The sequence below is a fragment of the Prionailurus bengalensis genome, chromosome E4, assembly GCF_016509475.1.
Source record: "Prionailurus bengalensis isolate Pbe53 chromosome E4, Fcat_Pben_1.1_paternal_pri, whole genome shotgun sequence".
NCBI classification, from domain to species: Eukaryota; Metazoa; Chordata; class Mammalia; order Carnivora; family Felidae; genus Prionailurus; species Prionailurus bengalensis.
The window spans coordinates 4,809,768-4,828,376 of NC_057360.1; the positions used below are offsets into that span (position 1 = coordinate 4,809,768).

At 47.8% G+C, this 18,609-nt stretch overlaps 1 protein-coding gene across 1 annotated transcript in view; it reads right to left on the reverse strand.

The window, feature by feature from the left end:
- Window positions 1–18,609, reverse strand: part of EFCAB2 (EF-hand calcium binding domain 2) — a 132,016-nt gene that overhangs the window by 26,449 nt on the left and 86,958 nt on the right. The window contains exon 3 of the mRNA XM_043568912.1: window positions 897–969. Coding sequence (XP_043424847.1) covers window positions 897–969 — 73 coding nt within the window. The remainder of the gene's footprint in view (window positions 1–896; window positions 970–18,609) is intronic.

Sequence of the window (18,609 nt, forward strand, 5' to 3'; positions counted from 1 at the left end):
TCCCCGCAGGCCCCCGCTTTGTTGGACTGAAAGCTGCATGCGGAAGTTAGAGCAGATCCTTTGCTGGAAAACCAAACAGGGCAGGAAGCTCTCTGGTCTTGGGCCACTCACCACTGCTTTACGGGATAACTCTCTCCAAGGACTCATCTACACTGTTACAAATAACCATTTTTCAAATTCTTAGACTCTTTGGTCAATGTCAAGTTAGTTCTTATTATTGTGTTTACTACTTGCTCGGAAAGTTGGTTTTATTTCCCCCAAATAAATACAAATTTCTTCCAGTCTCTGTTTCCGTTTCTATCCCCTCTGAAGTGACGTTATTCAGTATATTCCTTTCCAGTGCCAATATCCTCTCTGCACATAGTCAGTCCCCTGTGTCTGTCTGCTGGCCTTTCTTCAACTAAGTTTAAAGAGTATAAATAAGGGTTGCCTGGGGGGGCTCAGTTGGTTAAGCATCTGACTTCGGCTCAGGTCATGATCTCCCAGTTTGTGGGTTTGAGCCTCGAGTCAGGCTCTGTGCTGACGGCTCGGAGCCTGGAGCCTGCTTCAGATTCTGCGTGTGTCTCTCTCTCTGCCCCTCCCCGCTTGTGCATGCGCACTCTCTCTCACCCCGTCTCAAAAATAAATAAACATACATTAAAAAAAAATGTATAAACAATATAAAGTGGGCTCCTCACTTGAGCCATCATGTTACTCAGTCAAAGCCATTTGTTCCAGATCTGCTATTAATTTGTTCAGACCCTGTTGGCTGGCTGATCCGTAAAGCTGCCCGAATGTTTCCACCAAGCACCCTCATTACTTTAGGACACGCTTAGCTGCAGGGAAGGGTTTTTAGGCACCAGGAATGGACGAAGCTGGGAGCCCGCGGCACGCAGCCTTGCCCCAGGTCTGCTTACCTCCGCGATCAGGTCATGGAGCTCTCCTTCGCTCGGGCAGCACCCTAGCGACCTGATAATTGTTCCGATCTCTCTGCGGAAAAAATGGTCAACAGTTTTAGAACATAAACTTTGGAAAGCAAGCGCTGTGTTTCTCCAAACAAGGTCAGGGCAGATGTAGCACCGAGGTCACTCAATTAAGTCCTACCTCGTGAGGACAGCAGATACTTTTCCGGGGGAAGGAAAAGGCAGACAGGTGAACCAAAGGGAGAAGAAAGAAGTGTTTGTGGGGATTAGCCCGAGCCCAAATCAGAAAGTTCTAGAAAATGAAAACAGGGGAGGGGGGTAAGGAAAAGAAGTGTCAGGCACTCACTAGCTGATTTTAAGTTAATTAGCTGTTTCAAACCTCAGTTTCTGCATCTGTAAAATGGTGACAACAATATCTCCCTCAGAGGTTTGTGTTAAAGTCCACATTAGCGGCAAACTACTGAAAAGCGTGGCCCCTAGTGTCAGATTGTCAGGGTTCAGATCTGAGCTCCATCACGTGCTAGGCTGCACAGGTTAATCTCTGGGTGCAGAAGCCTACCTGGTGGTTAAAACCTAGTGACTTCGTGCAAAATACTTAGAAAGGGGCGGGGAACACCCTAAGAGTAAAATAATATGAACTATCATAATATAAAGCATAGTTCTTGCTTTATATTATGCAAGACTTATTGAATGGCATACGCTCAATAAATATTAGTTACGCCCCTGCCCTCCCCAGAATGATGTAATTCAATTCGGCAAATAACCTAAGAAAAGTATAAATTCTATTCGGTACTCCCTAGATGTGAAGAGAGGGGATTTAGAACAGATTATTAAAGATTTCCACTTAGGGGCGCCTGGGTGGCGCAGTCGGTTAAGTGTCCGACATCAGCCAGGTCACGATCTTGCGGTCCGCGAGTTCGAGCCCCGCGTCGGGCTCTGGGCTGATGGCTCAGAGCCTGGAGCCTGCTTCCGATTCTGTGTCTCCCTCTCTCTGCCCCTCCCCCGTTCATGCTCTGTCTCTCTCTGTCCCAAAGATAAATAAACGTTGAAAAAAAAAATAAAAAATAAAGATTTCCACTTAAACTTATTAAAATTAAAGATGTAATATTTGAATGTTAACTTAATTTCACAAATATGCACTTGAATAGAATTTTTAAATATTTATTTATTTATTTTGAGAAAGAGAGGGAGAGAGGGAGAGCGTGAGCAAGGACAGGGAAAGAGGCGGGGAGAGAGAATCCCAAGCAGGCTCCGAGCTGTCAGCACAGAGCCTGATGTGGGGCTCAATCCCAGGACACTGGGATCATGACCTGAGCCCAAATCAAGAGTCAGACGCTTAACCAACTGAGCCACCGAGGCACCCCACTTGACTAGAATATTTTTTTTACTACTCTGGGTAATAATGATGGTGTTATACTTACTCCCTATTTTACTGAGAAAACATTTTATTTTTTTTTTAAGTTTATTTATTTATTTTGGGAGAGAGGGAGGGAGGGAGAGAGGGAGGGGCAGAGAATCCCAAGCAGGCTCCAATGTCAGTGCAGAGCCCCATGCGGTCATTAGATCATGACCTGAGCCAAAACCAAGAGTTGGATGTTTAACTGAGTCCCCCAGGCGCCCTGTGAAAACATTTAAAAATGTTTTTTAAATGTTTTTATTTATTTTTGAGATGGAGAGAGACAGAGCATGAGCAGGGGAGGGGCAGAGAGAGAAGGAAACCCAGAATCTGAAGCAGGCTTCAGGCTCTGAGCTGTCAGCACTGAGCCCGACGCGGGGCTCGAACTCACGAACCGTGAGATCGTGACCTGAGCTGAAGTCGGACGCTCAACTGACTGAGCCACCCTGGCACCCCTGAGAAAACAGTTTAAATTAGAATGTTAGGCTTCTTCACTTACAGAGGCTGCGGGATGAGCAGCGAGGGGAAAATCAAAAGTCTTTAACTGCGGAAGACGGGATTCTTAATTTTCATTTACTGATTTTCCTTTGTAACAAACACGGCCCACTATACACGCCACGTCTTCCTGTGGACTACGTTTCACACCCACCGGAGGACCTCAGTCTGTACACTTCTGCATTGTTTCTCCCGCCCAGGTCCTTCGTGAAGGCAGGATCTGAACATGATGGTGTGCATAGAAACCGAAGCATTTTACAAGACTATACTTTCGAGAAGTCCCTAAAGATGTGCCGTGAATCTGGCTAACACCGAACTAGTAAACATATCGTTGTAACATCGGACTGGCTGCTGTATACATTAGACCAAAGAGAGGCAGGGACAAAAACATGATTTGGTAAGTATTCACAGATTTAGCCCTTCCATAACCTTCCGGGCCTTTTGCTATGTGCATCAGGAAACCAAAACTCCAGGGGCGCCTGGGTGGCTCAGTTGGTTGAGCATCTGACTTCAGCTCAGGTCATGATCTCGTGGTTTTGTGAGGTCGAGCCCCGCGTCGGGCTCTGTGCTGACAGCTCAGAGCCTGAAGCCTGCTTCAGATTCTGTCTCCCTCTCTCTCTGCCCTTCCCCCACTTATGCTGTGTCTCTGAAATAAACATTAAAAAAAAAATTAAAAATACATAAATAAATAAAACATTAAAAAGAAAGAAAAGAAAAGAAAACTGAAGAAACTCCAGAATCAGAGGGACCCGAAGAAAAGCTGGTTACCCTACACCAGAGGCAGGGGTGGGGGTAGGGGGTGGAGAGGGGACCTGGAACCGCCTGCGGGCAGGCGTGTAGGACAGCGGCCCTTTCGTCCGTCTGGCTACTGAGCACTGCGCAGGTGGCTAGCCCAAACAAAAACAGGCTGTAAGTGTAAAACACAGATTTCAAAAACTGAGCACACACACACACACACACACAAATGTAAAATATTTCATCGATCATTTTTAAATTGACACCTGTTGAAATGACAATATTTTAGACATATCGGGTTGACTAACACTTATTACTAAAATTAATTTCACCTGTTTCTCTTTTGCCTTTTGTTTCCTTGTGGCTACTAGAACATTTTAAATTATCAGTCCAGGGGCGCCTGGGTGGCGCAGTCGGTTAAGCGGCCGACTTCAGCCAGGTCACGATCTCGCGGTCCGTGAGTTCGAGCCCCGCGTCGGGCTCTGGGCTGATGGCTCAGAGCCTGGAGCCTGTTTCCGATTCTGTGTCTCCCTCTCTCTCTGCCCCTCCCCGTTCATGCTCTGTCTCTCTCTGTCCCAAAAATAAATAAACGTTAAATTATCAGTCCAATACTCCCTATTTCTGGAAATGGCTAGGAAGAGCTGCCATCACGAGTCAGACGTTGAGAGGTACACAGAAAGAGAGAGAGAATCACCTTGCACCGTGTCAGCAAGGTAATCGTTCTCCCTCGTGCCTCTCTGAGAAGCGTTAACCAGGTGTTTGTTTGTTTTTTAATCTTTTCATTTATTTTTTGAGTCTGTCCGCAGAGAGCCCGAGCAGGGCTCGAACTCACGAACTGTGCGATCATGACCTGAGCCAAAATCAAGAGTCAGATGCTTAGCCGACTGAGCCCCCCCAGGTGCCCCTGAACCAGGCTGCAACGAGCCCTCGGTCGCTGCCAGCCCCCACGACACAGGAAGGGCTGACTATTAGGTGGCGGGCCGGGCGGCGTCCACCCCCAGACCCGACGCACAGGAGGGCCTGAGCGGGAGGAAGGTGTGGGCCGGAGACACAGCTCTGGCAGCGAAGCCGTGGGCTCTGACGGGAATGTGCTGGCAGGAAGACACCAGCCAGGGGTCCAGGAGGAACTCTCTAGAGGGCCCGCGCTGACCCAGCGGTACGAGGAAGTGGCCCGCGTTAGCCACGGAGGAGAGGAGCCAGAGGGGAGGCGCGAACTCCGCAGAGGGCCGCGTCCAGGGAGCTGAGGAAAGACGTGGGGAAAGCGAGCCTCATCTCAGTGTCCCATGCTGCGGAGAGCATGGGTTTAGGGAAGGAAGATCAGTTGTGATATTTGAGGAGGGAGGGCGGCGTCGAAATCAGACTGCACGGGGTCCGGGAGGATGGGTCCGGGGAGCGAAGGGGAGGAAGTGATGTCTAGGGAGGGGGGCAGAGGCGTGGGGCCAGGGAAGATTCTGTAAGAAACGTAAGACCGGAGGGAGGTGGGCACTCACGAACGCGGATGGGCAGGGGCCGGCGCGGAGAGGGCTGGAGAGACCAGGGCTCGCGAGGGGGTGCTCCTGGGGAGGTGGGAGCACTCAGGGGGCACACGGCTGGCCCGGGGCCTGCCACCCGCAGGCTCCGTGTCAGAAGGGCAGGTCCTTCCTTCCCGCCTGGAAAGGTCTTCTCTACCCCTCTGGCTCCCTTTTGAAGAACCGATCACCATGTCTCCTCCCCTGAGTGAATCCAGCCAGGACGACCCACTTCGCCCACGGAAAACAGCTCGTCTGATGCCCTCCAGCCACACAGGCGCTACTTTTCTCTGGCCCTCAAGCACAGAGCCTGACTCTGCTAAGGGGAAAGGGCAAAGCTTTCGCTTCCTGCTGCTTCCCTAGCAAACTGCCCCCCAAACAGCCATTCTGAATCATCTCCGGCCTCACGCTCAAAACCACAGGTACGCCCAATCTCAGCGGAAGACCCCACCGGCCTGTCACCTGCATCCCCCCCCACGCGAACCGGGCACGGCTGACCCGCCGACCACCCGCTTGGCCGGCCCAGGCCGCACAGCTACGCGCCGCAGCCTGGGTACAGGCAGCTCACGGCTCTGAAGGCGGCAGAGTCCAAGACCTGGTGAGAACCCTGCTCCCAGCTTGTGGATGACCGCCTTTCTCCGTATCCTCCCATGGCCGACAGCGAGCGGGCTCTGGGTCTCCCTCTTCTTTCAAGGGCCCCAATCCATCGCGGGGACCCCACCCCCGTGACCTCATCTAGACTTAATCACTTCCCAAAGGCCCACCACCTCCAAACACCATCACGTGGGGGGGCAAGGCTCCATCATATGAATTCGGGAGGGACACACATCCGATGGCGGGCGCCCCCACGACAGGCCTGGCCCCTGTACCGCCTTCCAAGTGTGTACAAGCCTCCCCTCCTCTCCCTCTCAGCCTCCGAGGAACTAAAAGTGCCCTTCCCTAATAAAGCTCACCCCTCTCCATTTTCCTGAGTTCCAGGCTGGGCTCCATTTTTCCCCCCCAGCATGTATATACATTATTCAGTGCCCCTCTCAGTGTGCATAGTCTTAACCCCCTCAGTCTTGGCTCTTTTTCTGGACACACTTGCCTCCCGCTCAACATCTTCATTCAGCCCTTTACTAGTGGCTTCCTCTTTTGCCCTGAGATATTCACGTAACTTCCCTCTCTTAAGACATTTCTAACAGGTGCCTTACCGCCTCCAACTACTCTCCCTCCGCTTCCTTTGCTAGCACAGCCCTTGTTCTAAGTCGCTCATCTTGGGGGCGCCCAGGTGGCTTCAGTGGGTTAAGCATCTGACTCTGTTTTCGGCTCAGGTCGCGATCTCACGGTTTGTGAGTTGGAGCCCCGCGTCGGGCTCTGCACTGACAGCGTGGAGCCTGCTTGGGATTCTCTCTCCCTCCCTCCCTCCCTCCCTCCCTCTGCTTCTCCCTTGCTCTCCTGCACACTCTCTCTCTCTTTTAAAATATATAAATAAACCTTACAATGAATAAATCACTCATCTTGTAACTGTCAGGACACCTCCCGCCATCCACTGTAGACCTGCCGGCCTAGCTCTTGGCCACATGCTCCGTCTGTCCTGTCTTAGCCTCTCCACCCCTCTCTTCCTCCCACGGTCCCTCAACTGCCCCCTGCCTGGACCCCTGGTTGCAGGATGACCTCACTGTTCAAAGTGTTACAGGGGCCTAAGAGAAGAAACCCACCACTCGGATCTGGGCAGAGAGAAGCCTGCCACTTGGATGTGGACAGAGAAAGGCCCACGGCTCAATCCTGGACAGGAGAGGCCCACCGCTCGGATCTGGACAGGAGAGACGCCCGCCGCTCTGATCTGGCCAGAGAGAGGCCCACCGGTCATCACAGCACTGGCACCTGCAGGGAGAGAGGGACAGAAAGCCTGTGCAGGGCGGCAGCAGCGGGAGACTCGAGTGGCAGGCAAGGGGAACACAGGGTTAAGGCAGCCGCTCTGGAGAGGCACGCGCAGCTTCTGGCCAGAAGCTCGAATTCAGTGCAGCCGCCGGTCCCGCGGTCCCCACGGACGCCTTGACCCCTCGCGACAGTCCCATGGGGTGTGCGCCTTGCCCTCTCCATTTCACAGACCAGGAGACGATCCTGAGATGTTCAATAACTTACCAGGGCCACAAATAGCTGCGCATTCTAGCCCCCCCCAGAGCAGGGGGCCGGGGCTGCGGGCCCAACCAGGGGGCAGGACAGCGACACAGGAGACTGACCGGCCTTCCGGCTGGGAGCCGTCACCTCCTCTGGGACTTGGAGAAGGAGACCCCGCAGCCCACTCCCTCCCCTCCACCACCTGCGGGCTGCAAGGGGAGTGGTAACCGCGCACAGGGTTTCACCAGCGGGCCGGGCTCTGTTGTCAACTGCTCTAAATCCTCTTACCCGCTTCCTCCCCAAGGCAGCCCTGCGAGGACGACCCACCAAAACCAGGCCACAGAAAGATTGGGTAACTTCCCCAGCACCCTGGGAAGTAGTGGCTGGGATCCCGACACACACAGGCTGGAATCCACACGCCTCAGCCCTGCACGCCGCCACCTCTCATAAACCTGATCCAGTATGTCACGAGACGGAGGGAACTCGGGGACTGTGACAAGGCGCCTCCAAAGAAGAGTGGAGGTTCCATCCCACGGGAACCTTGAAGGCAGATCCAGGGCGCCAAACAGATGACCCAAGGGACAGAGTTGGCCCTCAGATAAGGTTTTGCTCAGCGCAGTGTTGGTTCATAACATCCGTGTCTTCAGAAGTGCCCCAGGCTGTGTCCCTCGCACATGCACATCACAGGCCTGGTCCCTTGGGAACCTGGGGCTATCACTCCTGGAAAATAGCAATTTTGTACGGTAGGGATTTACCTGCAAGAAGCGGGGGAATGAGCCAGTGACCTCTTAAAGTTTTCTCCCCAGGGGCTCTGATTCTAAGATTATACTTACACACACACACACACACACACACACACACACACACGGGTGGCTTATGTAAGTGAATATTCTTGCTCTTAGAAGGTACACACTGGAGGATTTCAGGGGAAAGGTCACAGCGTCTACAGCTCACTCTCAAATAGTCCAGCAAAATAAAATAATAAAACGTATAAATACGTAGATCGTGTAAATGTAGTGTGTGTGTACATCATAAGAGAGAGGGAACACAGGCAAAAGCAAATGCGCCAGAATGTTAATAACTGGCGCATCTAGGGGACCGTACACAAGAATTTCTTCCACGTGCCACTCTTGCTGTTTGTCTAGACGTGTGAAATTTTTTAAATAAAAAGTGTTCGTGAAAGAAAATAATAACAAGAAGTGGGTGCCTGGCTGGCTCAGTCGGAGCATTCCACTCTTGATCTTGGGTCGTGAGTTCGAGCCCCACGTCGGGCATGGAGATTAGTAAAAAGTAAACTTAAAAAGGAAACACAAGATAAGGACATTTCATTCTCAGGCAGGAAAACCAAAGTAGTAAGAAATAACAACAGAAATCCTGCCTCATATAAACTATCTGCAAAACAATTTACTTTTTTGTGTTATACTATATTTATCATGTTTGGCTTAAAAAGTTGATTATTGGGACGCCTGGGCGGCTCAGTCGGTTAAGCGTCCAACTCTTGATCTTGGCTCAGGTCACGATCTCACGTTCATGAGATCAAGCCCCATGTCAGGTTCTGTGCTGACAGCGCAGGGCCTGCTTGGGATTGTCTCTCTTTCTGCTCCTCCCCTGCTTGTGTTTTTTCCTCTCTCTCTCTCTCAAAATAAATAAATAATTTTTTAAAAAGTTGATCATTAACGATATCTTAGTTTACAAGAAAATACATTAGTGACAACATTCTTCAATTTCACAACAAAATCAGTTACAATATTCTTAACTCAGTACTTTAGCATTTAAAATAAAAACCTGGGGGCGCCTGCCTGGCTCACTTCATAGAGCATGTGACTCTTGATCTCAGGGTAGAGTTCAAGCCCCATGTTGGGTGTACAGATTACTTTAAAATGAAAAACCCGATAGACTCCACCAAAAGTCTACTAGAACTGATACATGAATTCAGCAAAGTCGTAGGATACAAAATCAATGTACAGAAATCAGTTGCATTCTTATACACTAATAGTGAAGCAACAGAAAGACAAATAAAGAAACTGATCCCATTCACAATTGCACCAAGAAGCATAAAATACCTAGGAATAAACCTAACCAAAGATGTAAAAGATCTGTATGCTGAAAACCATAGAAAGCTTACGAAGGAAATTGAAGAAGATACAAAGAAATGGAAAAACATTCCATGCTCGTGGATTGGAAGAATAGATCTTGTTAAAATGTCAATACTACCCAAAGCTATCTACACATTCAACGCAATCCCAATCAATTGCACCAGCATTCTTCTTGAAGCTAGAACAAGCAATCCTAAAATTCCTATGGAACCACAAAAGACCCCAAATAGCCAAAGTAATAATATTGAAGAAGAAAACCAAAGCGGGAGGTATCACAATCCCAGACTTTAGCCTCTACTACAAAGCTGTAATCATCAAGACAGCATGGTATTGGCACAAAAACAGACACACAGACCAATGGAATAGAATAGAGACTCCAGAATTGGACCCACAAAAGTATGGCCAACTAATCTCTGACAAAGCAGGAAAGAATATCCAATGGAAAAAAGACAGTCTCGTTAACAAATGGTGCTGGGAGAACTGGACGGCAACATGCAGAAGGATGAAACTAGACCACTTTCTTATGCCGTTCACAAAAATAAACTCAAAATGGATAAAGGACCTCAATGTGAGACAGGAAACCATCAAAACCCTAGAGGAGAAAGCAGGGAAAAACCTCTCTGACCTCAGCCGCAGCAATTTCTTACATGACACATCTCCAAAGGCAAGGGAATTAAAAGCAAAAATGAACTATTGGGACCTCATGAAGATAAAAAGCTTCTGCACTGCAAAGGAAACAAGCAACAAAACTAAAAGGCAACCAATGGAATGGGAAAAGATATTTGCAAATGACATATCGGACAAAGGGCTAGTATCCAAAATCTATAAAGAACTCACCAAACTCCACACCCGAAAAACAAATAATCCAGTGAAGAAATGGGCAGAAAACATGAACAGACACTTCTCTAAAGAAGACATCCAGATGGCCAACAGGCACATGAAAAGATGCTCCACGTCGCTCCTCATCAGGGAAATACAAATCAAAACCACACTCAGATACCACCTCACACCAGTCAGGGTGGCTAAAATGAACAAATCAGGAGACTACAGATGCTGGCGAGGACACGGAGAAACAGGAACCCTCTTGCACTGTTGGTGGGAATGCAAATTGGTGCAGCCGCTCTGGAAAACAGTGTGGAGGGTCCTCAAAAAATTAAAAATAGATCTACCCTATGACCCAGCAATAGTGCTGCTAGGAATTTACCCAAGGGATACAGGAGTGCTGATGCATAGGGGCACTTGTACCCCAATGTTTATAGCAGCACTTTCAACAACAGCCAAAGTATGGAAAGAGCCTAAATGTCCATCAACTGGTGAATGGGTAAAGAAATTATGGTTTATATACACAATGGAATACTATGTGGCAATGAGAAAGAATGAAATATGGCCTTTTGTAGCAACGTGGATGGAACTGGAGAGTGTGATGCTAAGTGAAATAAGCCATACAGAGAAAGACAGATACCGTATGTTTTCACTCTTATGTGGATCCTGAGAAACTTAACAGAAACCCATAGGGGAGGGGAAGGAAAAAAAAAGAGGTTAGAGAGGGAAGGAACCAAACCATAGGGGACTCTTAAAAACTGAGAACAAATTGAGGGTTGATGGGGGGTGGGAGGGAGGGGAGGGTGGGTGATGGGTAGTGAGGAGGGCACCTTTTGGGATGAGCACTGGGTGTTGTATGGAAACCAATTTGACAATAAACTTCATATATTGGAAAAAAAAACCAACTGAGAACAAACTGAGGGTTGATGGGGGATGGGAGGGAGGGGGGGTGGGTGGTGGGTATTGAGGAGGGCACCTGTTGGGATGAGCACTGGGTGTTGTATGGAAACAAATTTGACAATAAATCTCATATTAAAAAAAAATAAAATAAAATCAAAATCAAAATCAAATCAAAAACTTGGCAGCACTGGATAGATCTAAGACATTGTGTTTCATGAAGTACAAGTTGCCAGGAGGCTGGCTATCAGTCTACTATTCCTTGCAGGTAAAAGTACCTGGAGAAGACGGAGCCCCCCAGTGAGGAAGGCAGCACCGTGAACTGCTCCTTGTGGGCACAGGACCAGAGCAGTTTCTCTGCCGGACTCTTCACCGAGCATAGGGCTCAGGCTCGCTACAGATGGGACAGCACCTGCCAGCCACAGTCAGATCCACTCTGGCCCAAGAAGGCAGCTCACTGCACAGGCGCCCCTCCAGCCTGGATCAGCAGGGGGAAGGCAGAGGGTGTTTAAGTACTACTAACCCTTTCTCCTCCGGTGTGTTCTTTCTTCAAATGACAATGCATTAGGTGAATTTATTTCAAGAGGCCTCCCCCGTTCCCTGAGAGGAGAGGGGAGGGGAGAGGTGGGGAGGACAGGAGCAGGAAATAGAGAGGCAAAGATGCCTCTTGTTGTAACTCGTCCCGGAATACAAGGCCAGAGGCACAGAAGACCGGACGATCCCGAGAGCTCCTCTTACTTAACGATTCTGCTGCCAATAACACGGGACTGCAGCCGAAGCAGTCAGGTGGGCTTCCAGAACCCCAGATGCCCGGGAGGGGGCTGGGGTCCTGGCCATCAAGGAGGAAACCATGTAACTCACAGTTCAGCCTCAGGAGCAGAGAGGCTCCTAAAGGTGAGTGAAGAAAAACGGGGGAGGGGCGCCTGGGTGGCGCAGTCGGTTAAGCGTCCGACTTCAGCCAGGTCACGATCTCTCGGTCCGTGAGTTCGAGCCCCGCGTCGGGCTCTGGGCTGATGGCTCAGAGCCTGGAGCCTGTTTCCGATTCTGTGTCTCCCTCTCTCTCTGCCCCTCCCCCGTTCATGCTCTGTCTCTCTCTGTCCCAAAAATAAATCAACGTTGAAAAAAAAATTTTAAATAAAGAAAAACGGGGGAAAAAAAGAGAGAAGGGCAAAAAAGAGCAGAGGCCAGAAAAACATCAGGCCGTGAATTTCTGAGAAAGAGACAGAGGTCTAGAAAGGAGGAGAACCGAAAAAGAAAGAGCAAGAAAACACTGAAGGAGATGAGATTATAGCTTTCGGAGACAAGGAACAGAAATTCCCAAGCTTAATGATGAAAATAAAAGACAGAAGTTCAGAAAGAAGAAATGACAAAGATACCAGACAACTGGAAAGTTGAGCAAAACTGTGAAATAAAGTGGTACAGTTACATACAACATTAGGCTGATCAACCCACTTTACTTGCACAAACCGGGACTGTGAATCAAGCGAAACGACTGAAAATTATTGTAAAGTATCTTTTAAGACTACTCGTAACATTAGTCGATCGTTAAAGTCTTTTACGGTTATTAAAATACCTTTTAAAGCAACTATTTAGGAACTTACTGATGTCAATGTAGTAAAATAAAACTAAAATCGTTTTGGTTTTTTTTTTTTTTAATTTTTTTTAAACCTTTATTTTTGAGACAGAGAGAGACAGAGCATGAATGGGGAGGGGCAGAGAGAGAAGGAGACACAGGATTGGAAGCAGGCTCCAGGCACTGAGCCATCAGCCCAGAGCCCGACGCGGGGCTCGAACTCACGGACCGCGAGATCGTGACCTGAGCTGAAGTCGGACGCTTAACCGACTGAGCCACCCAGGTGCCCCTAAAATCGTTTTTGAATTTTAATAATTTCTTCCAAAGTCTTTTTGTCAGGCGTTTAGAAGAGAGTCCAGAGAAACGGCGCAAACGCATGTGCGTACAATGGGGAGTGTGCTGTTTTCAACTGGTTCCTCAAGAGGGAAAAGCCCTGATTGGAAGCATCTGCATTTCCACGGTGTCAGCACAGCCATCTGGGCCAATTTTGAGCTGCCAGAGTGAAGTCACCGGGGGAGGAGGTGGGAAGAGATGTTCCCGGTGTCCCCAGCACATCACCGCACGGTACCCCAGCACACGTACACGAGACAGATTTGCAACAACGTGGATGGAACTAGAGTGTATTATGCTGGGCGAAATAAGTCAATCAGAGAAAGAAAGATATCATAGGATTTCACTCATATGTGGAATTTAAGAAACACAACAGATGAACATAGGGGAAGGGCAGGAAAAGATAAGATAAAAACAGAGAGGGAGGCAAACCATCCGAGACTCCTAAATACAGAGGACTAACTGGGAGACGCTGGAGGGGAGGTGGGTGGGGGGATGGGCCTTGAGGAGGGCACTTGTTGGGATGAGCACTGGGTGTTGTATGTGAGCGATGAATCACTGGGTTCTACTCCTGAAACCAATACTACACCGTATGCTAACTAACTTGAATTGAAATCGAAAAAAAAAGCGTAAGAGTCAAACGTGGTACTGCAATTAGGAAGTAGCCACTTTTGAGTATTACCTTTTCGTTGTTAATAAGCACCTTCATTTTCGCATTTTATAAGAACAGCCTGGAAAAGTACAGAGGGCTTGACGAGTCTGGGTGACGCCCTCACGCAGGGGCCGTGCTAATCTCTGCGCCGTTCCAAACTGGGTGTCAGTGCCGCCCCAGGGAGCACCTTTGTTTTTTTCAATATAATTTCCTTGTAAGTTTGTGTAATTGACTTGTTCCATAAATGAGTGTGGCGGCGCCTTGCAGGATCCCTGCAAACCTAACCATCATCTCTGTGAGTCAGCGCTGGACCTGATGTTTCTAGACAGGTTCATCCTCTGAACGAACGAGGGCCCACTCACTGAGTGTTGGACCGTGTTTCTGAAACAGAAATTCGGTATGTTTATTGTAAAAAAAAAAAAAAAAAGAAAAAGAAAAAATCTGTTTTTCCTTTGGAAAATGTTTTTCTTTCTTTTAAATCAATTTCGTGGGGTTTTCCTTTTCTTAATCGAGGACCCCTGACTTTTGGTAGCATTTTCCAAGAAAATGAAAATCAACATTCACATAAAGTCTTTAAAAATCTGCAGGGCCATTTCATCCGCTTTGGCAGAGGAGACGTTGCCTTGTGTCGATAAGAAGTACGAACCAATTCCAGAAGCCTTTATGGTTAAATACTACGAATTTGTTTCTGTACTTGCACTATATATAATGCGTAGACGTGGGGACAAAATCGTTTCAGAACATATGAGTCACAGGAACGTTGCCCCAAAGTGCTACCGTTTAGGTTATACACAGCCTGTGTGACCAGGGCCTGGCTGGTCCTGGCAGGCGTCCAGTGGGTGCAGTACCACGTTCCTGACACAAGGTGGAGCCAGTGCCACGGAGCTAGGCCCTTGGCGAGTCTTCCGCGTAAGGGCAGGCTAAGGTCAAAATCGTTCCAAGTGAAGACCCCGTTCAGGACAATTGACGCAATGCTAAGGGACAAAAGATAGGCAAAATATTTTACCTCCTGTACGGAATAGCGGATATTCGGCGGCGTATAAGAGAATGCGGAAAGCGATTCAAAAATTTCTAAGAAGGAACAGAGCGGGACTCGAAAATGATTTCCATTTACTTCGTAAATATTTGCCAAACACGACTGTGTGCCAGGGACTGTTCTCGGTAGAACAGCCGGCAGAAGGAAGACCCTGCCCTCGCACTGGGCGTCTTTCACAGATTGATCTTCTTTTGCAAAGCCGTGAAATGAAACCGAAATAATGGCTAAACCTCCTTATTCAGCACAACTGCTGTATTAAAAAAAAAAGGCTTATTTTTCCAGAGGCCCCTCTAGTCAAGTGAGGATCGTTTTCCCACTGCTAAAATGTGCTTTCCAAAAACCTCTGGGCTCTAACCGGTTACAGTATTATTTCTCGTACAGTCCTATGTGCTAGAGGTTCCAGCCCCCAAGTGAAGGACTCGGGGTCCCCTGTGTATCACAGAAAAAAACCTCTAGCAAATATTGGACGCTCTAGATAATAAATGACTCAACGGCACCTCTATTTTTACCGTGGGTGCTGTGGTTACTGTCATGAACCAGATAGACAAGGATCACCACCTCTGTCATTATTATCCTCAGTGCATTAGCCGGCTAGGGCGGCCATAACAGAACACCACGTCTGGGGGGCTTAAGCACCCCCCAGGTGTTTTATTTGCTCACAGCTCTAGAGGCAGGAAGCCCAGGATCAAGATGGTGGCACGGCGGGTTTCTTCTGAGGCCTCTCTCCCCGGCTTGTGGACGGCCACCTTCTCCCCGTGTCCTCACACTGTCTTCCTTGCGTCCGTGCATCCCTCGTGTCTCGGTGGGCCCAAATTTCTTCTTCTGACTCGGTCAGATTTGGGCCTGCCCTCATGCACTCATTTTATCTCCGTCACCTCTTTAGAGAGGTGATTATCTCCAAATAAGGTTACATTCTGAGATGCTGGGCATTGAGGATGTGACTTCTGGCTGGGGGAGCTCATCTTGGCCCCTGACAATAACAATAATGACTATTACGCTCCAACCACCCTTTTCTGGCCGCCATTTCTTGCCGGGACCACGGCAGTTGCCCACATCTAGCCACCGCCTCTGCTCTCACCAGCCACCTCCATCCACTCTCTCAGCAACCAGAACAATCTTTTAAAAATGAAAATTAGGGGCACCTCGGTGGCTGAGTCAGTTGAGCGTCCGACTTCGGCTCAGGTCACGATCCGCGGTCCGTGAGTTCGAGCCCCGCATCGGGCTCTGGGCTGATGGCTCAGAGCCTGGAGCCTGCTTTGGATTCTGTGTCTCCTCTCTCTCTGCCCCTCCTCCACTCATGCTCTGCCTCTCTCTCTCTCTCTCAAAAATAAACATTAAAATTTTTTAATAAATAAATAAAGATGAAAATTATACCACGCAGTTCTCCTGCTTAAAACCCCCAGGAGCTTCCCACTGCACTGATAATGCCTGTGAGGGCTCAACATAATTGGGGCCTGGCCACCCCCTGACAAGGTCTCACACCCTGGTCTCCAGCTGCCTGCCTCACAGCCACACCGTCCTCTGTTTTTCTCTAACACACTAGACCCCTGCCCCTTCGGAGGACCTTTTAATTTGCCCTCCCCCAGTTTTTCACATGGCTGGCTCCTTCGAACCTTAAATATCCTTTTTTTAATGTTTATTTTTATTTTTGAGAGAGACAGAGGAAGAGAGTAGGGGAGGAGCAGAGAGAGAGGGGGACAGAGGATCGGAAGCGGGCTCTGCACTGACAGCAGCAAGCCCGATGTGGGGCTCGAACTCATGAACGGTGAGATCATGACATGAGACAAAGTCGGATGCTCAACCGAGAGCCACCCAGGAGCCCCTCGAATCTTAAAGATCTTAACTCGAAAATGACCTCCAGAGAAGTTTTCCCTGACAGAGATCTACCCTGTTTCCGTTTCACCCCACCTCACTAACCCCTCATTTGCTAACACATCACCCTCTTTTACCTTCCCTAGAGCATTTTGTAACATCACCCTGTTTTATGTACTATATTTATAGCACTTTTTACTGAAATCTTGTTACTTGTATATTCTCTGTCTCTTCCTCTAAAATGTAAGCTCCGTGTGGGCAGAGGCCCCTCCCTGCTACATCCCAATACCTCGAAGGATCTCACACATAACAAGGACTCAGTATATATCTGTTAAATAGTACATGAATTTGTAGAACACTTTACAGTTTGAAAAATACCTTTCAATCAAAGAGAACTTTCATATTTATTCATTCATCTAATTCTCACACCAATCTATATTACGGGAATTTTTTTTTTCTTAAGTTTACTTATTTGAGAGAGCATGCTCATGTCGGTGGGGGAAGAACAGAGAGAGATGGGAGAATCCCAAGCAGGCTCCACGCTATCAGTGCAGAGCCCAACACGGGGCTCAAATCCATGAACCATGAGATCGGGACCTGAGCAGATCAAGAGCTGGACGCCCAACCGACTGAGCCATCCGGGCACCCCTCAATCCATATTATAATCCCCATTTTAAAAATAAGGACTCACCCTCCAGGAACGTAACTAGTATGGAGCAAAATTGGAAGCTGGTTCCATTCTCTGATTCCTGAGATTCTGTCTCTCAGGAGTCTCCGCAATAACATTTTCTTAGAACCAATCACGGTGGCTAATGCGATTTGAGGTGAAAAGTAGTGGTGGAGAAAAAGTGGAACAGAACCACAGCGCCTTTTGCATGTCTCTCCTAGATGTTTTGGTTGTAACAAGGGCTTAATAAACCTTTACTAGATTAATTAACTAAAACATCTTCCACTGCTGTGAAAGATCTAAATAATCCCAAGATCAACACTGACCAAATGGTTGCTCGCCGTCCAAACAAAACAGACAAAAAGCTCACTGTCCTGGAGTTTCTTTTTTAAAAAATAACACTGAGACACCATTCGGCAAATGTGATGGTAATCATTTGTTACACGTCAGATCAATCAATGAATGTGAAAATTAGTGGGCAAAGTTTGAAGAGAAAGGATATTTTGAAGTCTCTCCCCCAAGATATTTATGAGTTCCAAAGGGAAAAATAATAACTTCATGGAGTGGTAAACCTAGCAGACACTTCCTCAAGCAAGCGAACAAGGTGAGCATCACCAGCAAGGACACGGCCACATCAAGTACCCACTGCCGTGATGCTCTGAGAAGAATACAAAATCACTCCCTGGTATTCCTGCCGAAAAACGCATTACCTCGATCTGTGCGGCGGGGAGAAAGCGTCTGACAAGCCCAAACTGAGGGGCATTCTACAAAATCACTGAGCAGGACTTTTCAAAGTAACAAGGTCATGAGAGAGAAAGATGGGGGAACTGTCACAGGTTGGAGGACTGAAGACACTAGACAACTAAGTGCAAGGATTGTGTGTCGGATCCTGGAAAAGTTATTTTAAAATAATAACATGCCTTTTTCTCTATGGTTAAAACTGGAGATTTCTTTTAAAAATCAGATGTTTTTAAAGAGGTACCACTTTTATACCTCGGAGATATTAGCCATTTGCAACGTAACATTTTCTCAGTCGTTTATCTCTTGATTTTTTAAATTTTTTCTTGAAATTTTTTTCTGATGTGGCTGAGCATGTCAATCTTTTCACTTTAGAATTTTGTTTTAGAATTCCAAGTCCATAAAGGAATTCATCTATATATTTTTTAACACTTAAAAAGATCTTCCATTTTATGCTTGGATTTTTGTTGCATATAGACTTTATCTTGGTATAGAACTTGAAGTACAGATCTAATTTCATACTGTTTCGAATGGCTATTATATAGTTGTTGAGTCTACCTTTTCCCCACCTATTGGAGAAGTCGCCAGTATCATAAATGAACTCTCTGTATGAATATTTCCGGATTTCCTGTTCTATTTCATTGTCTGTTATGCCACACTCCACTCGTTGTAAAAGACTTGTAATGTTTTACTATCAAATAAAGCTAAACTCATCCATTCTCTTCTTTATCAGCAATTTCTTGGCTACTCTTGCTTATTTGTTTTCCACGTGAACATGAAATTCACTTGCATAGCTCCAGAAAAGTTCTATTGGTATTTCAACTGTGGCCGTGTTGAATTTGAAAGT